The 27,926-nt window shown below is 45.2% G+C and overlaps 2 protein-coding genes across 3 annotated transcripts in view; one reads left to right on the top strand and one right to left on the bottom strand.

Moving 5' to 3' along the window:
- Nucleotides 1-214: 214 nt before the first annotated feature.
- On the top strand, nt 215-4,594 carry BRD3OS (BRD3 opposite strand). Its single transcript, XM_026657351.1, has 2 exons — nt 215-282; nt 776-4,594. Exon 2 carries the CDS (start codon nt 1,696-1,698, stop codon nt 1,963-1,965), a length of 270 nt encoding a protein of 89 aa, XP_026513136.1. The 5' UTR covers nt 215-282; nt 776-1,695; the 3' UTR covers nt 1,966-4,594.
- A 6,213-nt stretch (nt 4,595-10,807) lies between these two features.
- The window catches only part of BRD3 (bromodomain containing 3), a 50,940-nt gene continuing 33,821 nt past the window's right edge, over nt 10,808-27,926 (bottom strand). The window contains exons 7-12 of one of the 2 annotated variants that reach the window (XM_024206661.3): nt 21,010-21,138; nt 19,911-20,102; nt 18,681-18,922; nt 16,370-16,662; nt 14,162-14,290; nt 10,808-11,302 (exon numbers count right to left, since the gene is read on the bottom strand). In XM_024206661.3, coding sequence (XP_024062429.1) covers nt 11,187-11,302; nt 14,162-14,290; nt 16,370-16,662; nt 18,681-18,922; nt 19,911-20,102; nt 21,010-21,138 — 1,101 coding nt within the window. In that variant the 3' untranslated portion in view covers nt 10,808-11,186. Of the gene's footprint in view, nt 11,303-14,161; nt 14,321-16,369; nt 16,663-18,680; nt 18,923-19,910; nt 20,103-21,009; nt 21,139-27,926 lie in introns of both variants that reach the window. The other variant, XM_024206660.3, reaches the window with a different exon arrangement.

Genomic DNA, 27,926 nt, shown 5'->3' on the forward strand with positions numbered 1-27,926 from the left:
CATGGGGCAGTGCCAGGCCCCACACAGCGTACAGGGGAACGGGGGCAGCACCAGGCCCCACACAGCGCACGGGGGAACGGGGCAGGGCCGGGCCCCACACAGCGCCAGGCCCCACACAGCGCACGGGGGAACGGGGCAGTGCGAGGCGCAGCGCAGCGCCCCGCGGGTGGATTGCTCGGCGCTCGTGCGCCTCCCCTGCCCATCGATGCTCTCGGAACTCGCAGCCGCAGCGGTTTCGTGGCGACGGGGAAGCCGAGGCCAGGGCGCAGCGGAGCGCGGCAGGTAGCGGCGGGGAGTGACGGGGGGGAGGAATCAATCACCCCCCCCCAGCAGTGACTGGGGGGGTATCGATCACCCCCCCACACACACAGCAGTGACTGGGGGGTTGGGGGTATCGATCACCCCCCCCCCAGCAGTGACTGGGGGGGGATCGGTCACCCCCCCCCCCCCCCGCAGCAGTCACTAGGGGGTTGGGGGTATCGATCACACCCCCAGCAGTGTCGAGGGGGGGTTGGAGATATAGCTCGTCACCCCAGCAATAACTAGTGGGGGTCGAAAGCAAAGATCAGCACCAAAGGGGCTAAGGGAGGTTGGGGAGGGGAACAGCTCACTCCCCTACCATATTAACAAGGGGACCAAAGTGAAGAAGACTAATGCATCCCCCAAGCAGATTGAAAAGTATCTGCTAGGACCCAGAGCTCTGAAACTGGTGCCTAGGGTGTTCTTTGCTCTGGGTGGGAGGATGTGAGCAGCCGTGTTCTTCTTGTCACTCTAGGTTGAAGCTGCAACACAGATCGAACAAAATGAAGGGTGAACCCCAGTGGGAAGCCAGTCTGCAGTGAGAAGAAAGGGCCATGAATCAGCTTGCGAAGACCTTTACCACCCACCCACATGCAACAAGGTATTGACACGGCCCATTGTACCAGCCATGTCTATTTCACTGGGGTTTTCCCAGCCGTACCCCAGGCCAAACTGTAACATTTGCTGCTTTTCCATTGGAGAGTCATGATTATTACTAGAGAACACATCTTTGGGAATTGGAAAACCAGAGATAACTTAACCGATGTGCTTCAAATACGCTGCACCGACCAGACCCAGCGGGGATCTGTTGCCTGGTGCTTTTTAATAAAGTGACTCATGCGCACGCCTATCAATAAATCCATTTTAAAGGGTAAAGAAACCAGGCATCAGCAGTGAAATGGGCGCAAGTTTAGACCACTCCTAGATCTCTGTTGTTTCACCGTTTAATTCAAATCTCTCTAAGGGGTCTGGATTTTCCTGAGCCAGCCATTACCCTTTAGGCCTCCATTTCAGGTTGTTGAGGCTGTCTCTCCATGGACTCCAGTACCAAATGGGCTGTGTGCACAATAAGCCTTTGCAAAATGACAGGGCATCGTCAATGTACAATCGGTCCTTCAGAAGTCCTGGTTTATTACACTGAGAGTAAGCACAAGTCCTGTACGGTGCTGTAACATACAGACGAGTCTGTGTCAGAAGTGTTGCACAGCATGTTATGCATGCTGACCTATATGTCATAAACCCCAATAGTGCCACAGCTAAAGGAGATTGCCTTTTATCTCAAAGCAGTAGGAGCAGCATTGTACCCTTGTTTATACCTGTGAAGCCAATGAATCCACTACAGCACTTGAGAGCTGGTACGAAACACGTTTAGTCTCCAGTGTCATTCCCGAGTGAATGACAGGCAGAGTAATGAATGGACGGGTGCCACTAGCTGAAAAAGCCTTATCTGAGAGCTATGCCAGGCTTCGTTACAGGGACACTTCGTTGCTCATCTGGCAGCAGCAGCAGCAGAAGTTGGAGTCTGTCCCACCTGGTACATACTTGAGTAGAAGCCGGAGTATGTGGTACTCGCAGTATGGTAATGAGGCCATCCTGGTACGGGACAAAAACACACTGGATGTTTCCAGAGACACTGGGCAATCAAAGTTTTGCATTATTATGTAATTTTAAAGGCTTAGTGTCAGAGATCTGTACATAGCAAACAAATACATGAAAGAACCTGCGCTGGGCCTCAGGCAAGTTCTAAACAACATTTTCATTCAATATTAATGGCAGGTTTGGTTACATTGTGTCCCACCACTGCTGACTATCAGATAATTGGGATCAACCTACCAAGGTTCAGTGTGGTACGAAGAGATGAAGACTGGGGACTCCTTACTAGAGGAAAAAGCCAAAATATTAAATCAAGGGATCAGGCTAAAAAAAAAAAAAGACATACTGCCTTCCTTGTGTGTCTAACTGCTTTATGCCTGACCTATCCTCTGATTGGGTACCAATGTAACTCTTTCAGTTATGGGTGTGATTTTGTTACTGAAATCATTATATCAGTACAGTCCCTAGTGTGAACACACATTGGTATAAACCTGTCTTACACCTGTATAGCTTATTCCCCTTCCCTTACAAGAATAGCTATTCTGGCATAAGCAAGTTTATACCAATATAACAGCATCAGAGGCCGGGGCAGTTGTACCATTTTAACTATACCACTATCATTAAAGCAGTACAACTTTTGCGTGTGGACTAGCCCTTAGAAGATTATTAAAACTGAAAGGATGTTTGAAGTTTAAATTTATTTTCACCATTTATGCCACTGATTTATGTTACGTATGTCATTGAGACTGAATGATGAAATTAGCCTAGTCAGTTTCACTTGCCAGTCCTTATACACTAGCAAAATTCTGCAATGGCGGCCTGGCAAATGCAGCTAGGGAATGTTGAAGTCCAAACTGTTTTCATTTGAAATCATTCTTCAGAATGTTTCTAGTGAGATTGTTCTGCAAAAATACACAGAACCTTCATTTTGAACTTTTCCTGTCCCCTTTTCATATGTTCCCTATAAATGGTCTCTTACAATCTCCATTCATGATCTGGCAGTTGTGTTGAATAATTTACAGTATTAAGCAGAATAGGGAAAGGAGGTGCTGAATGAAGTTACATTTGGGCCTTAGAAAGGTCTGGGCAAGAGAGGTGTATAAAGGCTTTGTCCACTGCAAAGCAGCAGTTGCTTCTCTCCGCTATTACAGTTCAGTATCATGGAGGTAACAGTTTGAAGGCATCATTCTGTGAAGTCAATAGGACGACTCATATGAATCATACTCTGCTTAAGTAACAATTGCATGGGTCACATATAATAGTTGAATAGCATATCACCAGAATGATGACTGAATCATCAGATAGGCAAGGATAGATTTAGGAGAGTAATAATGAAGAAAGCTTCTGTTAACAAACACACACGGCTCTTGATAAGGGTTGAAAGGAAAGAAATGTCTTAAAGAAAACAGGAGTGCTACAGCCAAAGGTCAGCTGCAAACGGGATTTTCTTGTTCAAGCTTTCTGTATAGTTAAACCTTAATGCATGTAACAGTTACGCATTTAGCCTTGTTAATGTGTCTAACTCTATTTATGCAGTTCCTATTTCAAACAAAACTAATGGGAGTGTCCATTATAAATAGGCTAGGAAGGATTTTTTATTTAAGTTTTGACAAACAACGTCTCGTATTTAATTGTAGTTGATATCAGTATTTTAAAAATTGTGTCCAGAAATTATTTTTTTCAGTTGTTAAAGTCTAAAGGATTTTTTAAAAAAATCAGACTTCTACATCTGGAAATGAACACTGGTGTCTGGCTCCCAGTTCTGTCTGCCATCGTTACCCTATTGCGTATATTAGGGCTTGATCTAGCAGGGCAGGATCAAGCCCTTATAAGTCATGGGATTTACATGGCTCACCAGCACATGCTTAAACTCAAGCACGTGCACAGTCCCGTTGACTTCGGTGGCACTAATCACGTGCCTACAGTTAAATGCCTTAAGTATTTTGCTGGATCAGACCCCTAGACTCCAATTCAACCAGGTACTTATTTGAGGCCCTGGCCCTGATCCAACAAAGCACTCGTGCCCCTGCTTAACTGACTTCAGTTGGGCTACCCATCTGCCTAAAGCTAAGCATCTTGCAGAATTGGGCCCATTCTCCTGTGCTCCTCATTATTCATTACACTTATTCCAAAAAGTTTTATTTTTAAAACCTTTTAAGCACCTTAAAGTTTCTTAATATATAGAGAAATTCGGTATCCATCCTTCTCCCAAGCTAACAATAACACATCCATTCTACTGTGGATGAACTAGGTTTTCTGCACTCAGCGCTTACTGTTAGCAAGTGCATTCACTACAGATCAGTTACCCCTGATTTTTTAGCTGTTACTATTTATGCATGTATCTGTTACTACAGAATACTGTATGTTCAGAAAGTTTAACGTGGGCCCTGATCCTGCAAACACTTATGCATAGGCTTTATTTTACACACATGACCTTGGTCTCCTCAGGACTATTCAGGTGGGTAAAGTTAAGCATGTCTACAGGAGCGGCCTTACACGGCACTAAAGGGGATGTTGTATTGCTTGCTTTTCTGCACATCCCTCTAGATGTGATTGTATATTTTCCCATCATTTAGTATTAATGTATTTTCAGTAGTCTTGGCAAATTTCGTGGTATGACTAGTATGAACCGAGTTTCTGTAATTAGTTATGCAGTGTTGATGCAGTTATTGTAAATGCATTTATTGTCTCTTGATGTCAATTAAAATGGTTTGAATGTGTCATCTGTACCAGCTGTTTTTTTCTTTTCCACATTAACTGCCTTAGCACGTCTGATTATTATTTGTATTATAGCTCAAAATACTGACCAAGGCAAGGTATTGGGCAGGTAGGTATTTATGCAGCTACACCCAATTTGGGATTGTATTAACTAGCGGTGGTCTGATTGCCGTCTATTCCTTAACGTAAGGATGAGTCTCACAGAACACAAAGCTGCAGCCGAGTTTACCTGTGGTTAGCTAGTTGTGGGTGAGGCTGGAGGCTCCAGGACAGTGCTGGTGCCCAGCTGCTCAGTCTTCATTCCTGATTCAACAGCCCAAAGGTTTGGTGAACTCTTCCGGTGGCGCTTGAGATGGGATTTGACGAGTATCCCTGCTGTCGCTGCGGCTTCTCGTGTGCAGGAAGGGCTACAGGGAAGATGTCAAAGCGAGTCACTGAGCTGACTGGGAGCCATACGCTGTCCGTCCTTTCATAGATTCCAAGGCCAGAAGGGACCCTGTGATGATCGGGTCTGACCTCCTGTATAACACAGGCCAGAGAACTTCCCGGAATAAGTCCTAGAGCAGATCATTCAGAAAAAAACATCCAATCTTGAGTTATGTCCAGTAAGGACCCACAGAGGCCTGCTTACCTTCTAGCTAAACCCCCAGTGGTTCTTTTTTTAACCAATATAGTTTTACAGTACAATCCCTAGTGTGAACACAGTTAACCTGGGATACAGCTGCCTTTATATTGGTATAGCTTATTCCCTCGCTTGTAAAGGAAAAGCTATACCAATAGAAGCACATTTATACCTGTATAACTATGTCCACACTAGGGGGATTATACCACTTTGACCATACTGGCATATTCAAAGTGGTGCCACTTGCGTGTGTAGACGAAGCCGTAAGCACATCCCTATTCAACAAAGCACCGACTACACTGGGATTTATGCATGCGCTTGAAGTTAATCAGAGACATAAGTACTTGGTTGAATAGAAATGAAGTGAAGTACAGTAAAAGCTGTTTTATCCAGCATGTTGAGGGAATGGGGGGTGCCAGTAAGTGAAAAATGCTGGTTAACTAAGAGGGAGGGAGTTTGGGTGTGGGAGGGGGTGCAGAGCGCGGGCTCTGGGAGAGAGTTTGGGTGTGGGAGGGGACTTGGGGCACAGGAGGGGGTGCGGAGCTGGGGGTTGGGGCACCGGAGGGGGTGTGGGGCACAGGCTATGGGAGGGAATTTGGATACATGAAGGGGACTCAGGGTGCCAGATCCTGGGGGCGCTCTCGAGCAGGCCCCCTGCAAGCGGTGACCTGTCCCGGCTGCTCTTATGTGGAGGTGCGGCAGGCAGCTCTGTGTGCTGCCTCTGCCTGCAGGCGCCGCCCCCGCAGCTCCCATTGGCCACAGTTCCCAGACAATGGGAGCTGCGGAGCTAGTGCTAAGGGCAGAGTGGGGGCAGTGTGCAGAGCCGCCTGCCATGCCTCCGCCTAGGAGCAGCCGGGACAGGTCACCACTTGCAGGGAGCCGCCCGAGATGAGTGCCCCCAGATCCAGCACCCCGCACACCCTCCCGTGCCCCAAGCTCTCTTCTTTACCCTAACTCCCTCCCAGAGCCTGCGCCCTGCACCCCCACCCGTGCCCCAAACCCCTGACGGCTCCTCGCCAACCCCGGACTATAAACCGGAATTTCAATGAAGATCCGAAATGCCGGTTTATAGAGCTTTCCGGTTGGTGAAGTGCCGGATAAAACAACTTTTACTGTACATGCTTAAACTTCAGCATGTACAGTCAATATTTTCAATCTCATGACTTCATGACATTTGGGGTTTTACTTAATGCCCCAGCATCTGGAGTCATGTGATTCTGAGAACATCTCAATTTTCATTTATTAAAAAAGGTAAGTTTCTCACCCTCAGGGTTGCAGAGAAAAGCTTGAAATCATGAGCAGATGCAATCCCAAAGGCTCAAAGCCCAGCAGGCAAATAAAACAAATGCAAAGTTATTATTTTTAAAAACTCGCGTGATTTTTTAAGCTAGTTCCATGATTTGGGAGGGTCCCAATTCATGATTTCTGAGGTTTGGCAATACTACTTAAGTGCTTTGCTGAATCAGGACCTCATATGATTTCAACCATGGTGAAGACCTGGGGGGGAAGGAAGGAAACAAGCAATGTATAAAACTTCACACACGCAGGCACACACGCTTTTTTTTTTTTTTTTTTTATTATGAAAAAAAAACAAATGCCCCAGGAGAGGGGTCCATGATTACCAGTAACATCAAAGTTTACTTTCTAACTTTTTTTTTTTTTTTTTAAATTCTGTTGTGTCGAGGCCAGCGTTTGCAATAAACAAGCTAAAACTAGTTACATTGACTCATTCTTCAGTAACTGACATTTACAGGAATATACTAGAAATGGCACTAAAAAGTCTTAAGAAAAAGAGTTACGGTAAATTTGCATGCACATCATACAGAAAAGTAACATTTGTTTTAAATAGTAAAAAAAAAGGAAAAACAGAACAAAACGTACAACCAATTGTTTTGGAATTGTTATGCCAGTTATCGGGGCGTAAGCTCTAAAAGGCCCGTGTCAAATCCTAGCTGGTGGGTTGTTTTATTTACTTTTAAAAAATGATTTTTTAAAAAGATATGCAAATACCATTTTTAAAAAATGCATCCAACCATTTTACAAGGACGATAATGCTGCTAGTGTAATGACCTCCTCCTGCCCTGTATTAATCTCCTATAACTCACAGCCTGCCCACAGTTGCACCATAATGCTAATTGCTTGCGTTTTAGAACATGTATTTTTAAAATCCATTACTATAAAGTTTTTTTTTTTGGTCATGCCCCAACTCCCACCCCTAGCTCCAACCCTAGCCTTAAAAAACATCATTTAAAAAAAGGAAACAAATTAAAAACTGGTCTAAGAGTCCCAAAAGTAGAGAGAAAATTAAATTAGGGAACTGTAGCCTGATTCCACCAACCAGAGAACATGGAAAGAGACCACAACCCAAATACTACTTTAATGCGTGCGTGTGTGTGTGTAAAAAAGTAGTAACTGGTTATACATATTTTTACATTCTGAATGGAAATCAGTTCTACAATTTCAAACCCTGTTGATACGAAAGTTTAAAATCACAGCAATAAAAAAACTGAATTTGTTTTGTGTCAACTGTATCTATTCAGTGAAAAAGTTTTAATCAACACATTCGTTTTCAAGGTGAACTAGGGCCTGATCCTTGGGAGGCCGATGTTCCTCAGCTTCCATAAGAGTCTGGGCCTTATGGTGTGACAAGAAATAGGCTTAACCTATGATCATTTTATGAAGCTTTTAAATGCTATACTGACACTGGTTGATTAGGGACATGCACAGTCTTCTCCTTCCTGCTGTGGGCTCCCCCCACATTTTCTTACAAGTATCAAACTTATTTTTATTTACTTGATGTAAACACTTGCGTAAATTGCCACCAATGACTATGTCCCTGAGTGAATTTCATATTCATTTAATAGATGTAACCCAGATGCACATGGGGGAGGATTTCAGTATGAAGGAAATAGCTTATTTCTCAGGATTTTTTTCCAGATTGGCATTGAATTGCTCAGATCTATTTAAAACCAAATAGTCCTCACTTTCATTTAACACGCATTAAAGGTTAAAACAAAAAGCAAAAAAGCAAATCCACCCTTCAAAAAGAAAAAAAAAACCCCACCAAAAACAAGAAACAAAAAACCACCGTAAGCTCTAATTAGATGTATATTACATTTCCTCACAGTAACGTTTAAAAATATATTACTAAGGATCTGTTTGGGGGAGAAGTTTTTTTTTTTTTTTTTTTTAAACAACGAAGGGCAGTGTTTAAAAAAATATAGGAACTAAAATGAACCTCAGTTTAATGGAAAAGGTAAATTGTTAATTTCAGTAAGATGCTGGATACCCTCATTCATCCATTCCTTGCAAATGCTTTAGGGCCCAATCCTGCAAGGCCCTGAGCACCTCCTGCAGAAAGGCTGAATATCCCATTGATTTCAAAGTGACTAGAGGCTCTTCAGCAACCTATAGGAGGCATTCAGTGTCTTACAGAATCAGGGTCCGTTCCTATAGCACAACAGGATAATGCTTCCGGGGCTTTGGCAGAGTCTGTGTACAGCTGCTGCTGCTGCTTTTGTCATTAAGACACATACACCGAGCCGCTTCAGTTGCATTAGAGTCATGTATGAATACCTCACCATCTTTCCTGAAATGCTGACTGAGGTGACGATGATGTAGTTTGTAGACAGATGCAAGGGTAAGCCACCTCTTTCATCTCTGATAGTCTATCCTCTAAAAGTCTGTCAATAAAATGGGGTTACATGGGAATTAAGTGAGTGACAATTGAGCCTGGATACAGTAACTTTTGCACCAAAGTGAACATTTTAGAGCAAAGACGCCCCAAAGTGCAAGCCGTGGTGTTCTAGCAACAGGGCCCATGGATTCCCTCACTTTCAAAAAGGAGGTGCGGCCCACCGGGACCACATGTCCCAGCATGCAATGTTTCCTCTCCAGGTCTTTGGAAGCTAAACTTGCTGGGAACATTGCATGCTGGGATTTGCAGTCCTCATAGGCCACACCCGTGTTATAAAATGAGGACAGCTGCAACCTGCACCACTTTATGAGGATAAGGTGCAGCCCGAAGGCTCTTGGCAGTATGCTAATATGGGCTCAGCAGGGCAAATGTCAAGGCTTCCCATGTTAGAGGCAACGAGGTAGCCTCAGGGAATTGGGGGTGGGATAAGGAAAAGCATAACTTCTGTTAAACTCTGTATATTTTTTTTCTTTACAATAAAAAGTTTTTTAAAAAAATCAAGAATTCAATTTACTATACATTTCCGCCCCTTGGATTACAAAGTTTATACTATAGAACTGGGGTTTTCCTAAAATTGGATTAAAAAAAACCAGAGAGACAGAGCTGTGGAAAAATTACAAATAAGATAAAATAAAAATGTGCTGCATCTGGAAGTCATCTATACCTGTAAGTCTCCAAATTCTGTACAAAAAAAGCAAGAGAAAAGAAGGAACAAAACAAAAAAAAAAATGGAGTACACAAAACATGATAGAGCACCGACACAGGAAATAATGGACTGTAGCACCTGTAGGTAAAAAGTCCAATACATTTAAATAAGGTCTCAGATTTTTTTTTTTTTTAGACTGGTTCAAACCATTTAAAAAACCTCTGCATTTCTGCTGTTCTTCATAATGCAGTTTTCTTAATGTTTCAAATGACCAATGGTGTTAATAAATAAAGTATTTATATATACATGAAATTAGGGACAGTGACAATGGAGTATGTGTTGCAGCAGTGCAGGTTTAATCGTTAGGCTGGACTCTCATAGAAAACTGCTGAGCCTTACGAAAAAAAAGACGGTTTTTTTTCTGGTTTTCTGACCCCCCACACACTTTTTTTTTTTTTTTTCTTGAGGTAAAAGTTTCAGTGTTTGGAAACCTGCACCCTGCGAGACACAGAAGTAGCGTTCCCTCCTAGGAGCTCCTTGCTAATACAAAGATAGGATAAAAAACATTCAACCTCCCTCCCCCATTCCATTGGTGACGTGACCTGGGCTGAAGCTGCAGCACCCACTTTATCTCCAACCTGTCTAAAGCCTCTGATTTGGGAAGGTACTTGGAGCACATATCTGATTTTGAGCATGTGGGTCGTCTCCTTGATGTCAGGGGGTCTGGCTCATTAGGGTGGTTGACAATTTTTTGAAGGGAAATTGGAGGTTTTCAGTGACACAAAGTGTCTGTTTTCCTCAAAAAATTGTTGATTTTTGTTGAAAGACTGAACATGTTTTATTTTTTCAACAAAAAGTCAAAATTTTTGATGGGGGGGGGGAATTCTGACCAGCTCTATTGCTCACATGCTTAAAGTTAAGCACATGCTTAAGTACCTTCCTGAATAGGAGCCTACTCCTCTACCCCCCTCCCCCAAAAGGATACATTTTAACAATCCACAGTACATGAGTTTTTGTTTTTTTTATGTAAAAAGATGATAGCATCTGACATTTTCATCACACTGTAGACTTGGAGATTAAGAATACTAGTGCTAATAACAAATACACCAACTAGTTCAAAAGCTAACATCTTTCAGATACAGTACCATTTTACAGAGATTTCTTTAAAAAAAATTTTTTTCCTTGCGTCGTAGTGAGCCAGATGGAAGAAATAAAAAAGAAAAAATGAAAGAAAAAAAAAAAAAAAAGAAACTGTATACTACACCTTGCAGATTTTTCTATGGATCTCTTGTTAAGAGTTCAAAGTTCTTGTCACATCCAAGCAACCATCTTCAGTTAAAAAAATTTAGAGACTTTACGCAAAGTGAACTACTTATCATAAAGTCTAGTCACATGCACGCACAAAAAAAGATCTTTGACCTATTAAAAGCAGAGAAAAAAAATTGGAAGATATCTTTTATAACACTGAATTTAAAAAAAAAAAAAAAAATAAGAGAGAGAGAAAAAACCTGACCACCGTGGAACAAGAGTAGTATATTAACCATAGAAGGGAACACTGCAGAGTATTGGTGTGTATGTTGTCCATTTTTTTTTTTTGTTAAGTGTCTAGTTTATTCCGAATCGCTGCTGTCCGAACTGGATCCGCTTGAGCTGCTGCTTCCGGATTCTGAGGAGCTGCTGCTGCTGAGACGGGAAGGGCCTCCGGATGGAGCCGAGCCGGACTTTTCTAGAGGGAAGTAGATTGTGCATCATTTATTTGAAAGATATCTGAACTATGAACGATTTATTCATATAAACCCCTTCCTACACTCTCCCCACCCTGGGGTTGAACAGTCTATGTGCTGGTATGGTACAATCCGATAGCTGGGGCAACATCCAAAACCTCTGGAAAATTGGAGAAGGCCTTAAAGTGGAACTGCCCAGGTAGCAAGCTTTTTAAGTGGCCAATTATTTTAATAGCAAATGTTCAATGGAAAAAAACCCAAAACCAAACAACCCACGATAAATACAACTTGAATCTCAGGTTGGTTTCAACTGGATGGCACAAGTACCCATACTCCACACTCAGCGTGCGGGGCCTGAAGCTGGCTAGCACAGCCTCCAGAGTGGGAGTTGCTGACAGAGAGAGGACCGGGGCAACTTCCACCAGCTGGACTCTTTACAAGATTCACAACAGTATAGCTAAGAGGAGAATTCAGCCCGTGGATTTTGCTGGGGTATTTCCCCCAAGCTCTGGGTTCTGCGCATTCTCGGAGAGCCAACCCAGGGAGATGAATAATGTTTGTTGGTAAAATTTTCCTGTAGGAAACAGGCAGGTTTATCAGATTATCAATACAAAGGTTCTACCCCAGCTGGGCAAGATCTAAGCTTGGAGGCTGTCAAGCCTGTTATTCAATCTACGGCCTTGTCTATATGAGAAAGTTGCACCAGTTTAACTTAGGCTACCTCTACACTATGAGCGAGGGGTGTGATTCCTCTCCTCGTGTAGACACACTCGCTGTAGCTCTCATTGAGCTATGGTATAAATAGTAGCGGAGCCGGGGTAGCATGGGTCACGGCAGCGGAGGCCCAGTTTAGTGGTGCTGAGTATGTACCCACTGGTTTAACACTGGCTTGTATGCAGCACTGCTAAACCAGGCTTCCGCTGCCATTATCTGAGCTACCATGGCTATCCTATTTATACCCACTGGATGAGAGACAGAGCGAGTATGGGGGATAACAGCCCTAGCTCATAATGTAGATGTAGCCTTAAATCAGTTTTTAAACCGATTTTGTTACATGAGCGCAACCCCCTGTGTAACACTCTTCTTTCAGTTTAGCCTTAACTACTACTTCTTGCATATGGCTTGGATAGGTAGCAATGGCTACAAATTTATATCTAGGTTTGACAGCCAGTACATTCCTGCAGCAGTGAGCTGGGGAATGTCCTTCAGGCCCCGTGCGAAAGAACAAAGGGGACACTCAGATATGTGCTCCGTCATTTGTGGCTGGGGACCACAGTCGCATACAGGTGTTTGCCACGTTTTCCACTTAAAGAGGGTTTGCCTACATCTCCCATGAGATGTCCTGATGCGGTTCAATCTGCACCAGTCTTTCCGACATAAATCAAAACCCGGTGGTTCCTCAGAAGGGTCAACAACGAGCTGTCCTGAGCGGTCGAAAGGCTCCATGTGGCTCTCCATTGAGTCTCAACATCAAAGTTGAGTGTAAGGGTCTTGATGCGGTTCCATAGAGGGCTGCGGGATTTGAATCTGGTCTTTGGTGGGTTCTGCAGGTCATTGTGCAGCGGGAGCCTCATGTTTGCATTGACAGGGTTGAGAAAGCGAGATGTCTGGGCAGCTCTTCTAATGGGTAAAGGCTGGATGTGCGATAGAGCCGGGAGCCAGTTGTCTGGAGTCGATTTGAGCATCCCTGACACTATGCGCGTGGCATTACTGAGTTGTGCGTCAAGGAGTTTAGTGTGGCTGCTGTGAGACCGCACTGGCGCAGAGCATTCAGCCGCAGAATGTACCAAGGCAATTGTTGCTGTTCATAAGGTCCATGACTGGAGCCCCATGATGTTCCAGCCGATTTCCTGATAAGCGCGACACGAGACCTGACCCTATTGCAGGTGTTGTCGAAAGGTCGAACTCCGGTCCAGCGTAACACCAAAATACTTTGGGTTAGCCTCATGCCTGACTCTCTCGCCGCAGAACTGTGCATGGAGTTTGGTATTAGTCATTTGATGGTTCAGATGGAAAGCGGTCACCACTGGTTTTTTTCGGGCTAGGCCTAAGTTTCCAGCGTTGGAATTAATCAGCCATTGTGGTAGGATCTCGGGTTAGGGTGCAGCTGATGGTATGAAGGCTTGTGTGCTGAACAGGTAGAGCAAAGTCATCCACATACATGAATTTCCATTGCTGGGATATCCATAGTGCATAGATTAAAAAGTATCTGGGCCAGGACGGAGCCCTGAGGGATACCCAAGTTAAGAGTTCTTGGTCTACTGATCTGGCTAATAAGGTGCAGCTTAAAGTGGCGGTCGCCAGTCATTGCTGCCAAGAGAGGGATCGTTCGCTGGCAGGGAATGATGCGGGAGATCGAGGAGGCGGCCCTGTTTCCAGACAGTGTCATATGCTGAGGACAAATCAGCCAGGGCGATGATCCCCGTCTTCAACTTGCTTTGGAGTCCTGCCCCAATGCAGTCAGTGAGTGAAGCTACTTGTAAGCCTTAACTGATTCCTAATTGACATAAGTTAAACCGGAATAAGCTTGGTTTAAACTGAAATAAGACTGTCCACACAACCTTTCGCTCTGCTTTAACTAAATCACTTTAAAATCATACCCTAAATTAAACTGATGCAACTTTCTCATGCAGACAAGCCCAAGTTAATAAAGACTAATAATCTGGCTGGTAATGGGAATTGTGTGATATCTCCTGCATTTTTTTTTTTTAAGTAGACGCATCAGTCTGAAACTTAGCTCCACACATTAATTGATTCACTCTCTACACATATATATGTCTCTATATAGTAACTGATTTGGCCCAGGGCCTGTACAGCAGTGAAACCTCACTACACGTAGCCAATGAAGTGGGGCCAGTTACCTTTTTTTGCAGGTTTCTTGTTGTTGTTTAGCTGCCCGCTGACATCCTGTAACCGTTTTTCTAACTCTTTCTTCTTTTCCTGAGCTAACTCTTCTTTAGATTTTGCTGCTTGCTTTTTCCCACTTGCAGCTGTGGAGGAGGAACGCACAATTTCTGAGACTGTATGGTTGGGGGGAAAAAAAAGTGGACATCACTATTTTACAGGGCACACACAACTAGGCAACTGCTCTGTAGTTACACTGTGAAGATCATGTGACCACATAGCAATTACACATCCCTACAGAGGACAACACACAAAGTCGCCTAGACTCTCAGATAACAATCACCCTTGACATGATTTTTTTTGTTTTAAGATCTCTTGGAAACTATTTTAGAAGATAGAAATATCCATGTAATAACCTTGTATTTACAGGTTACTTACCAGCCACTTATATGGTCAATAGTTACATTGTAATTAAAGAATTGTTACATGGGTTTTCTGCCCTGTAAAACAAAGTGTCCCATTAAAGGTTGTCAGAAGCAGGCATTTGCCATCAAGATCTAGATTTTTCATGCAAGAATTCAGCTGTTTTGTTGCTTAAAAAAAGAGAACTGCAACTGATACAGGCAAAAATAGCAGATGGCAAGAATGTATTTGCATTAGCTAGGATTAAAATGTTAAGAAGTATCAACAATCCTCATGCTTCAGATCATAAATTAATGCTAGCTGCGGTGAGGAAGAAATATCCCCCCACAGTACAATATTGTATACTTTCGACTGTTGCACATCAGATGTTGGCCACTATCAGAAACAGGACAGATGGCCCACTGGCTTGATCCTGGAACCAAATACCTAAATTCCTCTGTATTATTTTAAAGTAATGATAAACCAAAACCCTCCCACCAAAAACTTACACGGAGTACCCTCTGAAAGCAAAACATTGCAATAAGCAGAATGTGCCAGAAAAGTTTAGTTATATTCCATGGTGTTGACATTGTCACAGACAAAGCCCTGTTCATCAGTGCAGGGTATGCAAACGTCACACACCTGCAGTAATGACACTCTGAGGTTTTCCAGGTTAACACAGGCTTTGGTTGCAAAAATAAAATGCTCTGCATACATAATTATTCTGGAGAGTCTCTGAATTGTTCCAGCAGTAAAGGGATTCAGTCAAAACCAAGCTGATACAGTAGAACCTCAGAGTTACGAACACCTCGGGAATGGAGGTTTTTCGTAACTCTGAACAAAACCTTATGGTTGTTCCTTCAAAATATTACAATTGAACAGTGACTTAATACAGCTTTGAAACTTAGTATGCAGAAGAAAAATGCTGCTTTCCCTTTATTTTTTTTTAGTAGTTTACGTTTAACACAGTACTGTACTGTATTTGCATTTTCCTTTTCGTCTCTGCTGCTGCCTGATTGCATACTTCCAGTTCCAAATGAGGTGTGTGGTTGATTGGTCAGTTCATAACTCTGGTGTTTGTAACTCTGAAGTTCTACTGTACATTAAAAAGCAAGAAAAAAAAACTATCGAGATGTCAGAAAAAAATAAATTTGCTTAGAACTCTCTGGAAGTCATGTGGCAGCAAAATGGGCTACTCTGCAGGGATCATGGTTATCTGCTACATTTGAGTCTTTGCTCCCGGAGTGAGGGATTGGGGACAAAGCAGAGACCACCCATCAAGGAAGGACAGTCTTACAGTTAAGACACAACTCAGGATATCAGGGCTCAATTCCTGGCTCTGCCACAGACTCTGTGTGAGACTTTGGGCAAGTCACTTCATCTCTCTGTGTTGGTTCCCCACCCTTTGTCTTGTCTATTTAGATTATATGCTCTTCACATCAGGGAACATATCCTTCTAGGTGTATGCACATTACCTAGCACAAAGAGGCCTGGATTTTGGTAGTGCTTTCTAGACGCTATCAGAATACAAACAACAATAAGCCCCTCACAGATTCTGGAGGGAAGGAGCGCCGTCCCGGGGAGCTTGGAACCTTCAGCCTTCCATGGTACAGGATTTTGGGGAGGGCAGGAACAGATTAAAGAGGAGGGTCTTGGACATTTCCATTGGGGAAAGAGGCCTTTTAAAAAAATCACCGTCAGATTGCCAACAAGTAATCAATACTTGGAAAGAGACTTTGATAAGAAGAGGGTCCTAATGAGCAACCCCTTGCCTCCCATGCCGGGGGGCTGATGGGGAACTCGTGAGCCATGAGGTAACTTACAAAACGGTTTCCTTTGTTTTTTCTGTAAACAAGACTTGACGTATCTCTCCAGTTCTCGTAAAGTGGTGGGCTTCAAGGTTTCAAAATCTATTTCTATCTCGTCGGGGTTGGAGTCCCTGAGGGAAGGTTCCCGGGATTGGATGATGTGCACCACCCGGCCCAGCTTTTCCCCCGGCAGGCGGTTGATGTCCAAGCTGAGCTGTCGCTTCTCATCATAGGTCATGGGCAAGCCCTCCTCCTCCTCCTCAGAATCGTAGGGTGCAGACGCCTGCTTGCCTCCTTTTTTAGGCTGCCTGGAGGGTTTGAAAGCACAAACATGCTCGTTGGTGTATCGTGTTCATTTCTCCTCCCCTTGTACCAAATGTTTTATCACGAATGCTGACTGTTACAAATTGTAAACTGGCATGACCACCGATCCCTAATGTTGAGGGATGCTGTCTCGATTCAGGAGAGCACTTAAACCTGTGTTCAAAACCCAGCGATGTCAGTGGGACTAAAGTATGTACTTACGTGCTGTCTCGAACAGGAATGCTAGTCCTGAATAGGGGCTTAACAGCCCATGTCTAGCACTGAGACAATTTAGGACACAATTCGGTCTGGCATGTCGGCAGTTGTTACTGACTGTGAGAGCACCACCCCAGTCAATAAGGGGTTAAAGAGTTCCTCTGGGCTCAGTAGGCCCCAATCTGCTGCACCCCAAGGCTTATCGATCCTGGAGAAGGGCAGGTCCTTAAAAAGGTTCAGGCTGGGCGGCATTCAAGAACAAACAGAGCTAGTGCGCAGAGCCAGCTGTCCCCAGGGGCCGTCTGCTGGGGAGCTCCCTGAGGAAACAGAGGGACCGGCTTTTTCCTTACTTTCCTTCTCTGAGACCCAGGACTTAGCCCAGGTTGTTTGGACAAAAGGGGTAAGGAGCCCAGATCTTCCCCTCAGGACTACTGGCCTTTACCCTACATGAGACTGCAGGGACGCAACCCTTTTTGTAGGCCGTGGAGGTATTCTGGCTTTTTTCTTTTGGACTTCTTTAACACCTCCCTTCTTCCCGCCCCAGAAGAGGACAGACTCCCTCGGGCACAGCCAGAAAGTTGTACCCCACGTCTGGAACCCAGACTACAGTCACACCGCTGTCCAGAGAAGGACATCCAAGACAAGAGAAGCACTTCACTCCAAGAGGGCGCCAGAGAGGTACAACCCATCACAGCACCACAGAACTAGATGATGGCTGTAACTCTTTGGAGTGGGCTTCGTTAGGTGAGGACTGGAAGAAACTCAACACTCGTTTTTCGCTTGGACTTCACTGGGATCAGGTTGGGGCCCTTTTTGTGTTTTACAGTGTGTCTGCATTAGGGAGAGAGAAGCCATTTCGGAAAGAAGGGGCCAGATCCTGAACCCATGACAGAACTCCCACTGACTTCAACAGGAACAGGGACTTGGCCCAAAGTAACCAACCCCAACCCAGACCCTCTGCCCATCTGGAACAGAACTGGAGCTTTTTCAAAGTTCTGAAATACAGTACGGCGGGGTCCCCAATGCGGTGCCCGTGGACGGCGGACGAGCATCCGCCGAAATGCCGCCGACAAGCAGTGTCCTCCAGAGGCGTCGCTGTCGAAAATAGGCAGCATTTCGGCGGCGACGCCTCTGGAGGACGCTGCTTATCGGTGGCATTTCGACGGCGACGCCTATTGACGTTGCCGCTTGTCGGCGGCAATTCGGCGGATGCTCGTCCGCCGCCACGGTCCTCCGTGGCTCGTCGTCTGGCACCCGCCAGACGAAAAAGGTTGGGGAGCATTGCAGTACGGGGTTAACTTTTTAACTCCATCTCTCCTTTTCAGCATTTGCAGGCACTTCTGCTAGTCCAGGCCCCAGCTGGCACTGGAGGGGAAGTTCTCATTGGCTAAGCCAGAGGCAGAAAGCACGAGAAAAAGCCTGATCTGGAGATGCCTTCCTAGCTAACTCCGATGACCGGGGCATTAGAAATAGGATGGATCAATTTCCAGCTCAAGACTCAAGAGATTCTAATCAGCGTCTGCATTTTGGGGGGGGGGGGGGGGGCATCTTCATTAATGCTCAGTGTTAGCCTAATTCCGCTCTCCTTGAAGTCAGTGGGAGCTTCACCACTGACTTCACCAGATGCAGAGGTAGGCCAATGCCGAGTGCTTTTGAAATTCTCACCCAAGATGTTTATTCGATGTGACCCTCCGAACCTTGTGTGGTTCCCCATAGGCTAGTATGGATAACAGAAAGCTACAAAACTGGCAAGGGAAGGGAAAGACTAACGTATAGGAAGACTCCGGACAAGAGGCCAAACACCCACCTGTTAGCTGTGGTCGTGCTGTTTGCCTTTTTTGCTGGTGCTTTCTTCTGCTGGGTCTGTTTTGCTGGTTGGGCCACCTTGGGTTTCTTCTCCTCCTCGGCTTTCACTTTGTGCTTCTCTTTTTCTTTCTCTTTCTCCTTGTCTTTCTTTTTCTTCTCTTTTTCCTTCTTCTCTTTTTTTTTCTTTGGTTTGTTCACGGGCGCTTGCGACAAAGCAGCTAGCTGCTCATGGACGGCCTTCAGCTGCGGGGAGAACAGAAGAGTCGAGCCCCATTATCAACACACGCAACTCTTCCAGGCACAGACAGCATCCACCCACCCACCCAGAGGTGCTCACACCTCTCCCATTCACACCAGCCGCGTTTAAAGTTAATCATTGGGCTAAGTCTATTGATTACAGCCGGGAGACTTTGTTTGATTTTTAGTAACCTTTCTTTAAAGAGTTAAATACGGGTCCACAGAAGTGGACCCTCGGGAGAAAACGTAGTTCCCATTCTTTAGGCAAATGAAAAGTAGCCACCTCTTGGTGGAGAAACTCATGGAAAAGTAGGGAATTTAGTGGTTAGGACTGGGGCATCAGGGCAGTTGGGTTCTATTCTTGGCTCTGCCAATGACGTGCTGGGTAAGTCACTTGATTATTTAGGTATGTTCTAGTGGCACCTGGCAACCCCAACCAAGCCCCCTTGTGTTTGGCGCTGCACGTACACATAAGAGACAGTCCCTGCCCTGTAGAGCTTACAGTCTAAACAGCCAATAGGAGAGAGAAAAGAAGTATCTTTAACCCCATTTTACACAAAGGGAACTGAGACCCAGCAAAACTTGCCCAAGATCACAAAGGGAGCAGGTGGTACACTTGAGTATGCCTGAGTTTCCCTGCCTATAAAATGGGTGTGATAATCTTTTCCTAGATTATCCCAGGGGTGTTGTGGGGTTTCATTCATATTTGCCAACTGCTTTGGAGGAAGCGTGCAATGGAAGTGCCAAATATTGTTGTTACAAAATAAAATTAACCTTCTTTTAAAAACATTTCCTGTAGACTAGGTTTTTCCTGCATCATAAAGGCTCGGGGGGCAGGGGGGAAGGGGCGGGTCTTAATTGCCAGGTCTCAGCCCAGAAGGGATTTTTACAACAAATCGATACCCGTAAGTCCCGCTCTACTATACATTTTGTAGACATTCACAGATACACCGCTCACTATGGAGAGGCTGCTCGGAGCTGGCCTGCCACTCACCTGCTCCTGGAGCTCGGCCAGCCTGGTCGCTCGCTCTTCTTCAGAGTCGGAGCTGTCGGAGTCAGACGAGCTCTCCTCGCTGCTGTGGCTGCTTTCCGTGCTTTTACTGACGACCGGCGCCGTCGGAGGAGGTGGGGGCGGGGGCTCCACGGGCTCGTCCGGCATCTTTGCAAATCTCATCTCGAAGACGTCCTGCAGAGGTTGTTGGGTGCAGGGCGACAAAGATGCCTCAGCCACAACGACCTCATTCTGCATCTTTTAAGATCATTATTAAGGCCATGCTAGGAACCCTGATCAATTGTGCGGTAGAGACAAGTAACTAGGAAGCATTCCTTACCCCGGAGAGTTTAGGGTCTAAAGTCATCAGAGGTGGATCCAAGCTCCTTGGAAGTCAATGGAAAGACTCTTAACAGGAGTTGGATCACACTTTAATCTCTCTTTGTAAAATCGTCTGAGACCTGCTTAGGGGGCAGATTATCAGGTATATCCCCACTGTGAGGTTCTTACACCTTCCTCTGAAGTATCTGGCACCGACTACTGACAGAGACCAGACACTGAGCTAGATGGACCATGGGTCTGGCAATTCCCTGTGCATTTGCTTTCTTCATAACTGCTTACTTGCTGCTCGGTTAGACTCCCACTCTAGGATTTAGCTCCTCCATCCAGTTCAGAAAAAACCCTGCCAGTATTGACACTAACAGCACCTCTTGGTTGCGAGCGTGAGAACATCTGCTGCAACAGCCTTGGAGGTTGGCTTTAGGATGGTATGTTGCTAGCGTAGTTTTCAGACTGCACAATTTCCCCCGCCTCTTCAATGGGGCGTTCAGAGGGGTGTATTATGTAAACCCAAGGTCACTCTCCTATCACCTTGCGAAGCAATGATTAGGCCATACTTTGAGCAGTGTTCAGCTTTGAGTCACACCATGTGAAGAACAGGCTACCGCACAGGGCATCTATGGCCCTTTCCAAATACCAGGGCAGTCAAGGACCCTCCTGGATTGACACCAAGAGGAGCTGAGCACGCTCAGAACCTTGAAGGCTCCTCCTAAGAGGGAGCTAAAATGTACTCTCTGGAAGATGCATTTGCCAACATCTTTACCTGGAGTTTCCTGGCCATGGCTACAACTTCGTGGTCTGGGGGATTGTACTTGTAACAATTAGAGAACATTAACCGAATATCCGCTGCAAAACCTTGTGCGTCCTGGTATTCCCGGCTGTCCATTTTTTTCTGCAAACAAATAAGCCAAAGGGGGAGGGAGGGGAAAAGAGCCATAAGCAAAATGCATTCATAGCGACTGCACAGACGAAAGGTGCATCACAGAGAGAGCTCAGAGAAGTTAAAAAACTGTTAGCTTACGACAGTAGCAGGTCGGTCTAGCTTGCTTAATTCAAGCTGCTAAATGACATCTAGGCTTCAGATAATATTTTAAATAAATCGAATCCTTTGACTGTTGTAGCACAGTGATTTTAACTCTAATATTCCACGAAGTTCTGTTTAAACTGACAGTCTATGAAAGATTGCAAGACTTCATTTTCTACTAGACACGAGGGTTCCGGAAAAAAGACGTAACTTTGCCTCTGCCAAAAGAGGTAATAAAATTCCAGTGTGATGCCAAAGAGGGAGCGCACTGAGGGGTCACCCTTCTCGGGGTCTCTTCAGTCACAGTCCCTGTCCAATTCCACCGGGTTTTCAAACTTTAAAGGGCTAGATCCTCAGTGGGTGCGTATCACCGCCCCGCAGTTGCAGCTAACAGAGTGGTGGTGATGTAAACCAGCTGAGACGCTGGCACACAGGTCTGCTCCTTAAAACTCTACTCAGTGTCCTTGATTCTAGAGAATTTGTAGCACAATGGCAAGGGTAAATGCTGCAAAACATTAATGGTTTGAACAAGGGTTTGCAGGATGGGACACTAACTAAGAAAAGAACAGAGAAAGGAACACTGGAAGCTAGGGTCAGAGGACAAAGTTACAGTTGTTTGGGTGCATTAAATGTGCATTTCCATACCGTAACATGTTGGGATTTTTTCCTCCCCTCGAAGGTTCATAGATTTTAAGGCCAGGAGAGACCATTAGGGTCATCTAACCTGACATCCTGCATAACACAAGCCAGAAAATTCCACTCAGTGATTCCTGAATCGAGTCCAACTGAAGGCCATCCCATCCTGACTTAATGACTCCAAGTGATGGAGGATCTATCGCAGCCCTTGGGAAGCTGTCCCAATCGCTAATTACCCTCGCTGCATTAGCTAATTGTTACAAGGTAAAAAAAAAATTGCACCGTATTTCCAGTTAGAATTTTTCCAGCCTCAACTTCCACCCATTCCTTTTCAGTTTAACCTTAACTCTGAACTCCCTGGGTTTGTAATGCTTGTTTAGAGAAAAAACTGCAGCAGTCTTGGGAGCAATGTTTTACTCTTCAGTTAGAGAGACGTACTCAGCCTCAAGTCCAGTTCAATTGTAGTGCAGTGGGATATTTTACTGCATGACTTCATTCTGATAGACTTACGACGAGATTTGTAGGTGCACAGCAATTTCTTTTACAGAATGTGTAAAATCTAACAGCGTAGGCTTGATTTATATCTACCGTACAGAAATGCTGCATTTGCTGAATGGTTAAAAGGCTCCATTCTGCAGCTCTCTGCACCTGTATCTCTCTTTGAAACGAGGAGGGTTCTGCATGCAGAGGGACTGCAGGCTTGGTATGGTAAAATTCACCCCTGTGCAGAGGGCCAGTGGAAAGCATATGTACCACTTAAGTCATAAAGGCCCCAATATTTGGTCCTAATGCATACAGAATTCCCATTCACTTCATTGGGAGATACACATGTGTAAGGGCAATGGAATGAGCCTTGTAATTAACTCAAACGGGCTCAAGTGGGACTTCAGTGGCAAATAGCTCTTGTGCTGGCAATCTACACAGATGTGAATTTCATCCTTACGAACTAATTTTGGTCGGACATCTGCATTCAGAGCAGCGACCTTACTACACTAGCATTTCACACTGCGACGAGAAAGCTTGACAGACATGGCTGTGTGACAAGATCCCGTTTTGGGGGATTTAATAAGCCAGAGAACGCCTTTGAGCTGCAGGACTGGGCAGGGGGAGGGGAGAGACAGATTTGTGCTCCTACAGATCAAGAACAGTTTGGCCTTGTATGAAAAACATTCTGGGCCAATTCCAAAGCAAAACAATACATTAAAACTAAAGAGCCCTGTTACTTTAAAATATGCCTTCCTGCTTGAAAGGCCTTTTTGAGGATCTTGTGTTGGTTTGGTATGTTCACTGGCTGATTATTGCACATATCAGTGCGTGCGGCTTCGGTTTCGTCCAAAAACAAAGCGGTTTTCTAACTCCAGGGCCTTTTGATCACTGGATTATTATTTTTCATTTTTGTTTTAAAGAAAATTCCCTCAGGAAAGACCGAGAATATGGACTTCAAATGGCTGCATGAAATGCCTTTGGGTTCTTGACTTGCGGAGCTGCTTAGGCGCTAACAGACGAGGTAAGTTTGCAATTGCAAGTCAGAATGAGAGAGTCTGGTGAGAGAGGGGATGGAAAGACTTAGGTACGGCTCTGCTGCAATCAGGTGTGAATGCAGCACCTGTCGCTATACCTGAGCTAGCTTTAATTCACCTAGTTTGTGTGCCATGGCAGCAGGATTTCAGCGCAGGTTAGCTGCCCAGGCTCGTTTAAGTCTCTGCTTCTGCAGCTACCCTGCTATCGGTATATTGACGCTAGCTTGGACATGGCTATGCATGCTGCTATCGCACCTCCGACTGCAGTGTAGACACCCAACTTTCACTGACTCCCTTCAGAAAGCCCAGCCTTAGGGCTTATGGAGTCTTTTAAATTAGTAATTTCCTGACAGGAGACCCTGGTGCCTCAACTGTGTGGCTCAGGGACAAGGGAGCAGACCCTCGGCAGGCGTAAATCAGGGTGGCTCCGTTGCCTTCCATAGCGCTGTGACGATTTACATCAGCTGGGATTCAGTCCAGGACTCTTCATAACCCGCTCGCAAGTTACATGAACTCGTAGGTTAGTTCTTTTAAACCTAGAGGCAATTATCCCTGGAACAGCTGCAATTAAAGAAAGCTTTAAAACTCCCTGGGAAAAAAAAAGTCCCCCTGCTTTAAAACCCTGAACTGGGCTGCTCCGAAACCACAGCAGTTTGCTACAAGAAAATTCACGGACTTGCACCTTTAACTCCCTGGAGGCCAATGGTTTATTCTGGAAGCAACACTAAACAAATCCTCTTACAAGGCAACTGCTGAGTATGGTTACTTGTGTCCTCCGAGGTAAATAAAGGGCAAACACCTCCATATTTCTGTCTCCGCAGTGACAAAGAGAGACCTAGTGACCAGTGCACAGGGCTGGGAGTCAGGCGCTCTGGGTGATCTTGGGCATAACAGTTCAGCTGCCTGTGCCTCAGTCTCCCCATCTGGAAAACAGGGATGACGCCTCAGCGCTGGGAAGAGGGTGGACTAATGTTTGTCCTTGGATACAGCTCTGGGAAGTGCAAAGGATTAGTCCTGAGTCCAGGCTCCATGACAATTATTTTTAACCTATTTGAGTGTAATGACCAAATAACCTGCAGCAGCCACAGAGTTGTTACAATTTAATCCATCCTCTTTCACTGCTCTAGTGTACTCCAGAACCCCCTCAACATGTATCATTCCTGCTCGCCACTCCACCGAACAGTTCCACTCTCTGATAACCAGGGAGGAATTACACGCTCTACAGCGCCACTTTTGCTCTGTGATGCTCCTGGAATTTACAGGGGTACATGCTCATTAACAGTAGAAACTTCTGCAAATCCCTTATGCCAGGAATCGGACAGGAGAGCCCGTTTCCTCAGCTCTTCCCATTCTGTCTTGATCCACTCTACCCTGCAGCACCCCCTTCAGACACATTCCCACTCTGCATTAAAGATCCTGTCTCAGTCCGCCGGCCTGTCAGAATCAGCTCAGTTGTATTCCCCCCCATCATCTCTCCTTTCCTGGCGGCAGTCCTGGCAACCAGCCCAGCCCACCTCACTGGTACAAGCACAGTCAGAAAATACCCTCCAAACCATCTGAGCTATACCTACTGCTTCACAATTCACTGCAGGGCCTCAGACAAATACCTACCGAGACATAAAATATTAACTCTGCAAAATCAACCCTCACACATCCAGGGAGCAGGAGTGACAGGCACGCACAAGCCCATGTATTCTCGTTGCTAAAGAGGTTAATTTCTGCATAATGCATTCAGCATCAGCTCAAGGCTGCACTCCACTTACCAGCACGCTAGTCATCACTACAGAACTGAACCCGGGACCTTCAGACCCATAAACAAAGCCCACCGGCACTTGCGCTAGAGGAGATCGAACGTTTTGTTCATGTTACAATGTACAGGGCCTGTCTCAATTAAATCACACTATGGTCATTTATGAAAAAGTACCAACAAGCCAAGGGTGACAGCAAAACAGTAAAACAGTTCAGAAGAAAATAATCCCAGACAGCACTTCAAAGAGAATTTATTAAGAAAAATTCTACCCCATGAAAGGCAGTTCCAGAGTCTTTAGCTATAAAAGACTCTACAGGGTTCACCGTTAATTTGTCTCCAACCTTCCCGACGGTACTAATAAAGTAGAGGAGAACGTCACTCAGTTGCATAGACAGTGCAGTCAGAGGTCCACATGTTTTATACCTTGCAATCAAGAATTTGAGATCCATAAAAGCATGCACCGAAAGCCAACGGAGAGGACCCTGAGTGTGGATTTAGTGCCGGCCAAAGAAACCCCAGTGTTCTCAAATAGGTCTGTTTTTCTTTAAAACCATGGATAATACACAGAACTCATCTAAAGCATCTTGCTTCCATGGATTGTTGGGCAAAACCCTGGCCCCACTGAAGTCAATGGGGCATGCTGTTGACTTCATTAGGATCAAGATTTCATTCCTTAGATCTATATCTTAGGGGGGGGAAATCCCACTTGCCTTACTCACTTGGGACGTGATCTTGCAAGGTGCAACGCATCTCTGGAAAGGCCCTCTGCACCTTTGGCTTCCAATGACATCAAGAAAGTTGAATGCACTTGGCACCTTCAAGGATTGGGCCCATAAATAGTCCACTGAAGTCAATGCACTACTCGAGTGAGATAGCCAAGAAGGATCCGGCCATCGGTAATTTACTGACAGTTCTTAGCACAAGACAGCAGAGGTGCTGGAACAATTTGTATAGTGGCGGGGCTGAGAGCCACTGAATCAAACTGTAAAACCTGTCTATGATGGAAACCACTTCAAGCCAGGGGGTGCGGCAGCACCCGTAGGTCCAGCACCCGTAGGTCCAGCACCTATCCAAGACAGCTAGAGAAGATTTTATTCATAGCTCCAAAAAATCATATTACCAAAATGGGAGTCTGTACTGGAGTAAGGTAGGGACTGGGCCAGGGACAGTCAGCTTTGGAACAAATATCCTTCCAAACCCCATTAAAGAAACCAGAGATCTTTACAGATATTCAGGGCTGGATTTGGAATCGTGTGCATGCAGTAACTGGGCGTAAATAACTGCAAGGGCATGAACCCACCCAATTGCATCCACAGGTAGCTAATTGGAGAATTACAGACTTTGTTAGGGGTCCTCTTAAAAATTAGGGCCTCGGTCTAGATTTCTTAATTCCAGATGATTAACTCAAACACCTCAACACTGTCAGCAAAATGGCATATGAAGGGAAAAGGGAGCCATGTGAAAGTAATAATAATAAAACCCTACAATCTAATAGCCATATCCTGCAAACACTTATACGCCGCAGCAAATTTACTCACGTGAGCAGCAGGGGGGCTGGAACAATTTGTACAGTGGGGGTCCTGAGAACCATCGAACCAAACTGTAAACCCTGTATATAATGGACACCGCTTCAAGCCAGGGAGGGCAGCACCTCTAGTTCCCGCAGTCCCAGTGGCCTTAATGGGATGCCTCTTGTCAATAAAATTACTCGTGCAAAAGAATTAACAGGATCGTGTTTTAAGCCAGGTATGTCCCTTAGGACCTCCAGGGTATCCTGTCTGTCTGTTTTATAGCCCACATCCTGCAAACACTTAAGCATGTAACTTTACCCATGATTAGCTCCAATGAAGTTGATGGGATTGCTCATCTGCATAAGCGCTTGCAGGATTGGGGCCTTAGAATGTAAATTCTCCATGGCCGAGACAAACAGATTGTTTGGTTTATAAACATTTCAGGTGTCTCTTCTTCCTATATGTATTCCAGTTCCATTGCAGAGCACGGATAGAGGCAGGAATGTCAATCTAACAGAATCACATAGATGTAGAGCTGGGAGAGGCCTGAAGAGGTCATCTAATCCAGCCCCTGGCACTAAGGCAGGCCCAAGTAAACTAGACCATCCCTGACAGATGTTGGTCTAACCTGTCCTTAAAAACCTCCAATGACGGGGATTCCACAACCTCCCTTGGTAACCTGTCCTAGTACTTAACTATCCTTATTGTTAGAAAGCGTTTCCTAATATCTAACCTAAATCTCCCTTGCTGCAAACTAAGCCGATTAGTTCTTGTCCGACCTTCAGTGGACACGGAGAGCAATTGATCACCGTCCTTATTGTGTAAACAATAAGAATCAAAGTCAATCTATGCTAGATTAAAACTTCCGTGGCTGAGAGCGCTACTAAGGCAGACAGCCAAGCTGCTCGAGGCAGGAGGAAGGCACTGCTCCAAAATGATCTAAGGGGAAACACTAGTAAGCTTGAAAGAGAAAGTCCCATCCACTGTCTGATCCTGCTCCCTCTGAAATCAATGAGAGTTCTGCTGCTGGCTTTGATGGCAGCAGGATTGGGCTCCTGGTCAGCACGGCAGCTGCTGACATCTGGCAGTGAGTGGGGAAAATGGACACATGAAGCTGAGCATAGATTTTCTGGCAGTGGGTACGGTTCTGTGATCTCATCCATGCGGATGGAGCCTCATGGGCCTCCATGGGAATCCACAAAGCAAATCTGAAGGGCAAGAGATAGAGCATGGCAACCC

Source organism: Terrapene carolina, unplaced genomic scaffold (genome assembly GCF_002925995.2).
Source record: "Terrapene carolina triunguis isolate 2854851 unplaced genomic scaffold, T_m_triunguis-2.0 Scaffold238, whole genome shotgun sequence".
Taxonomy (NCBI): Eukaryota; Metazoa; Chordata; order Testudines; family Emydidae; genus Terrapene; species Terrapene triunguis.

What these genes read in the sequence shown, in the direction of transcription:
- BRD3OS (XM_026657351.1), top strand. Translation starts at nt 1,696, where the DNA reads ATGACAGGCAGAGTAATGAATGGACGGGTGCCACTAGCTGAAAAAGCC.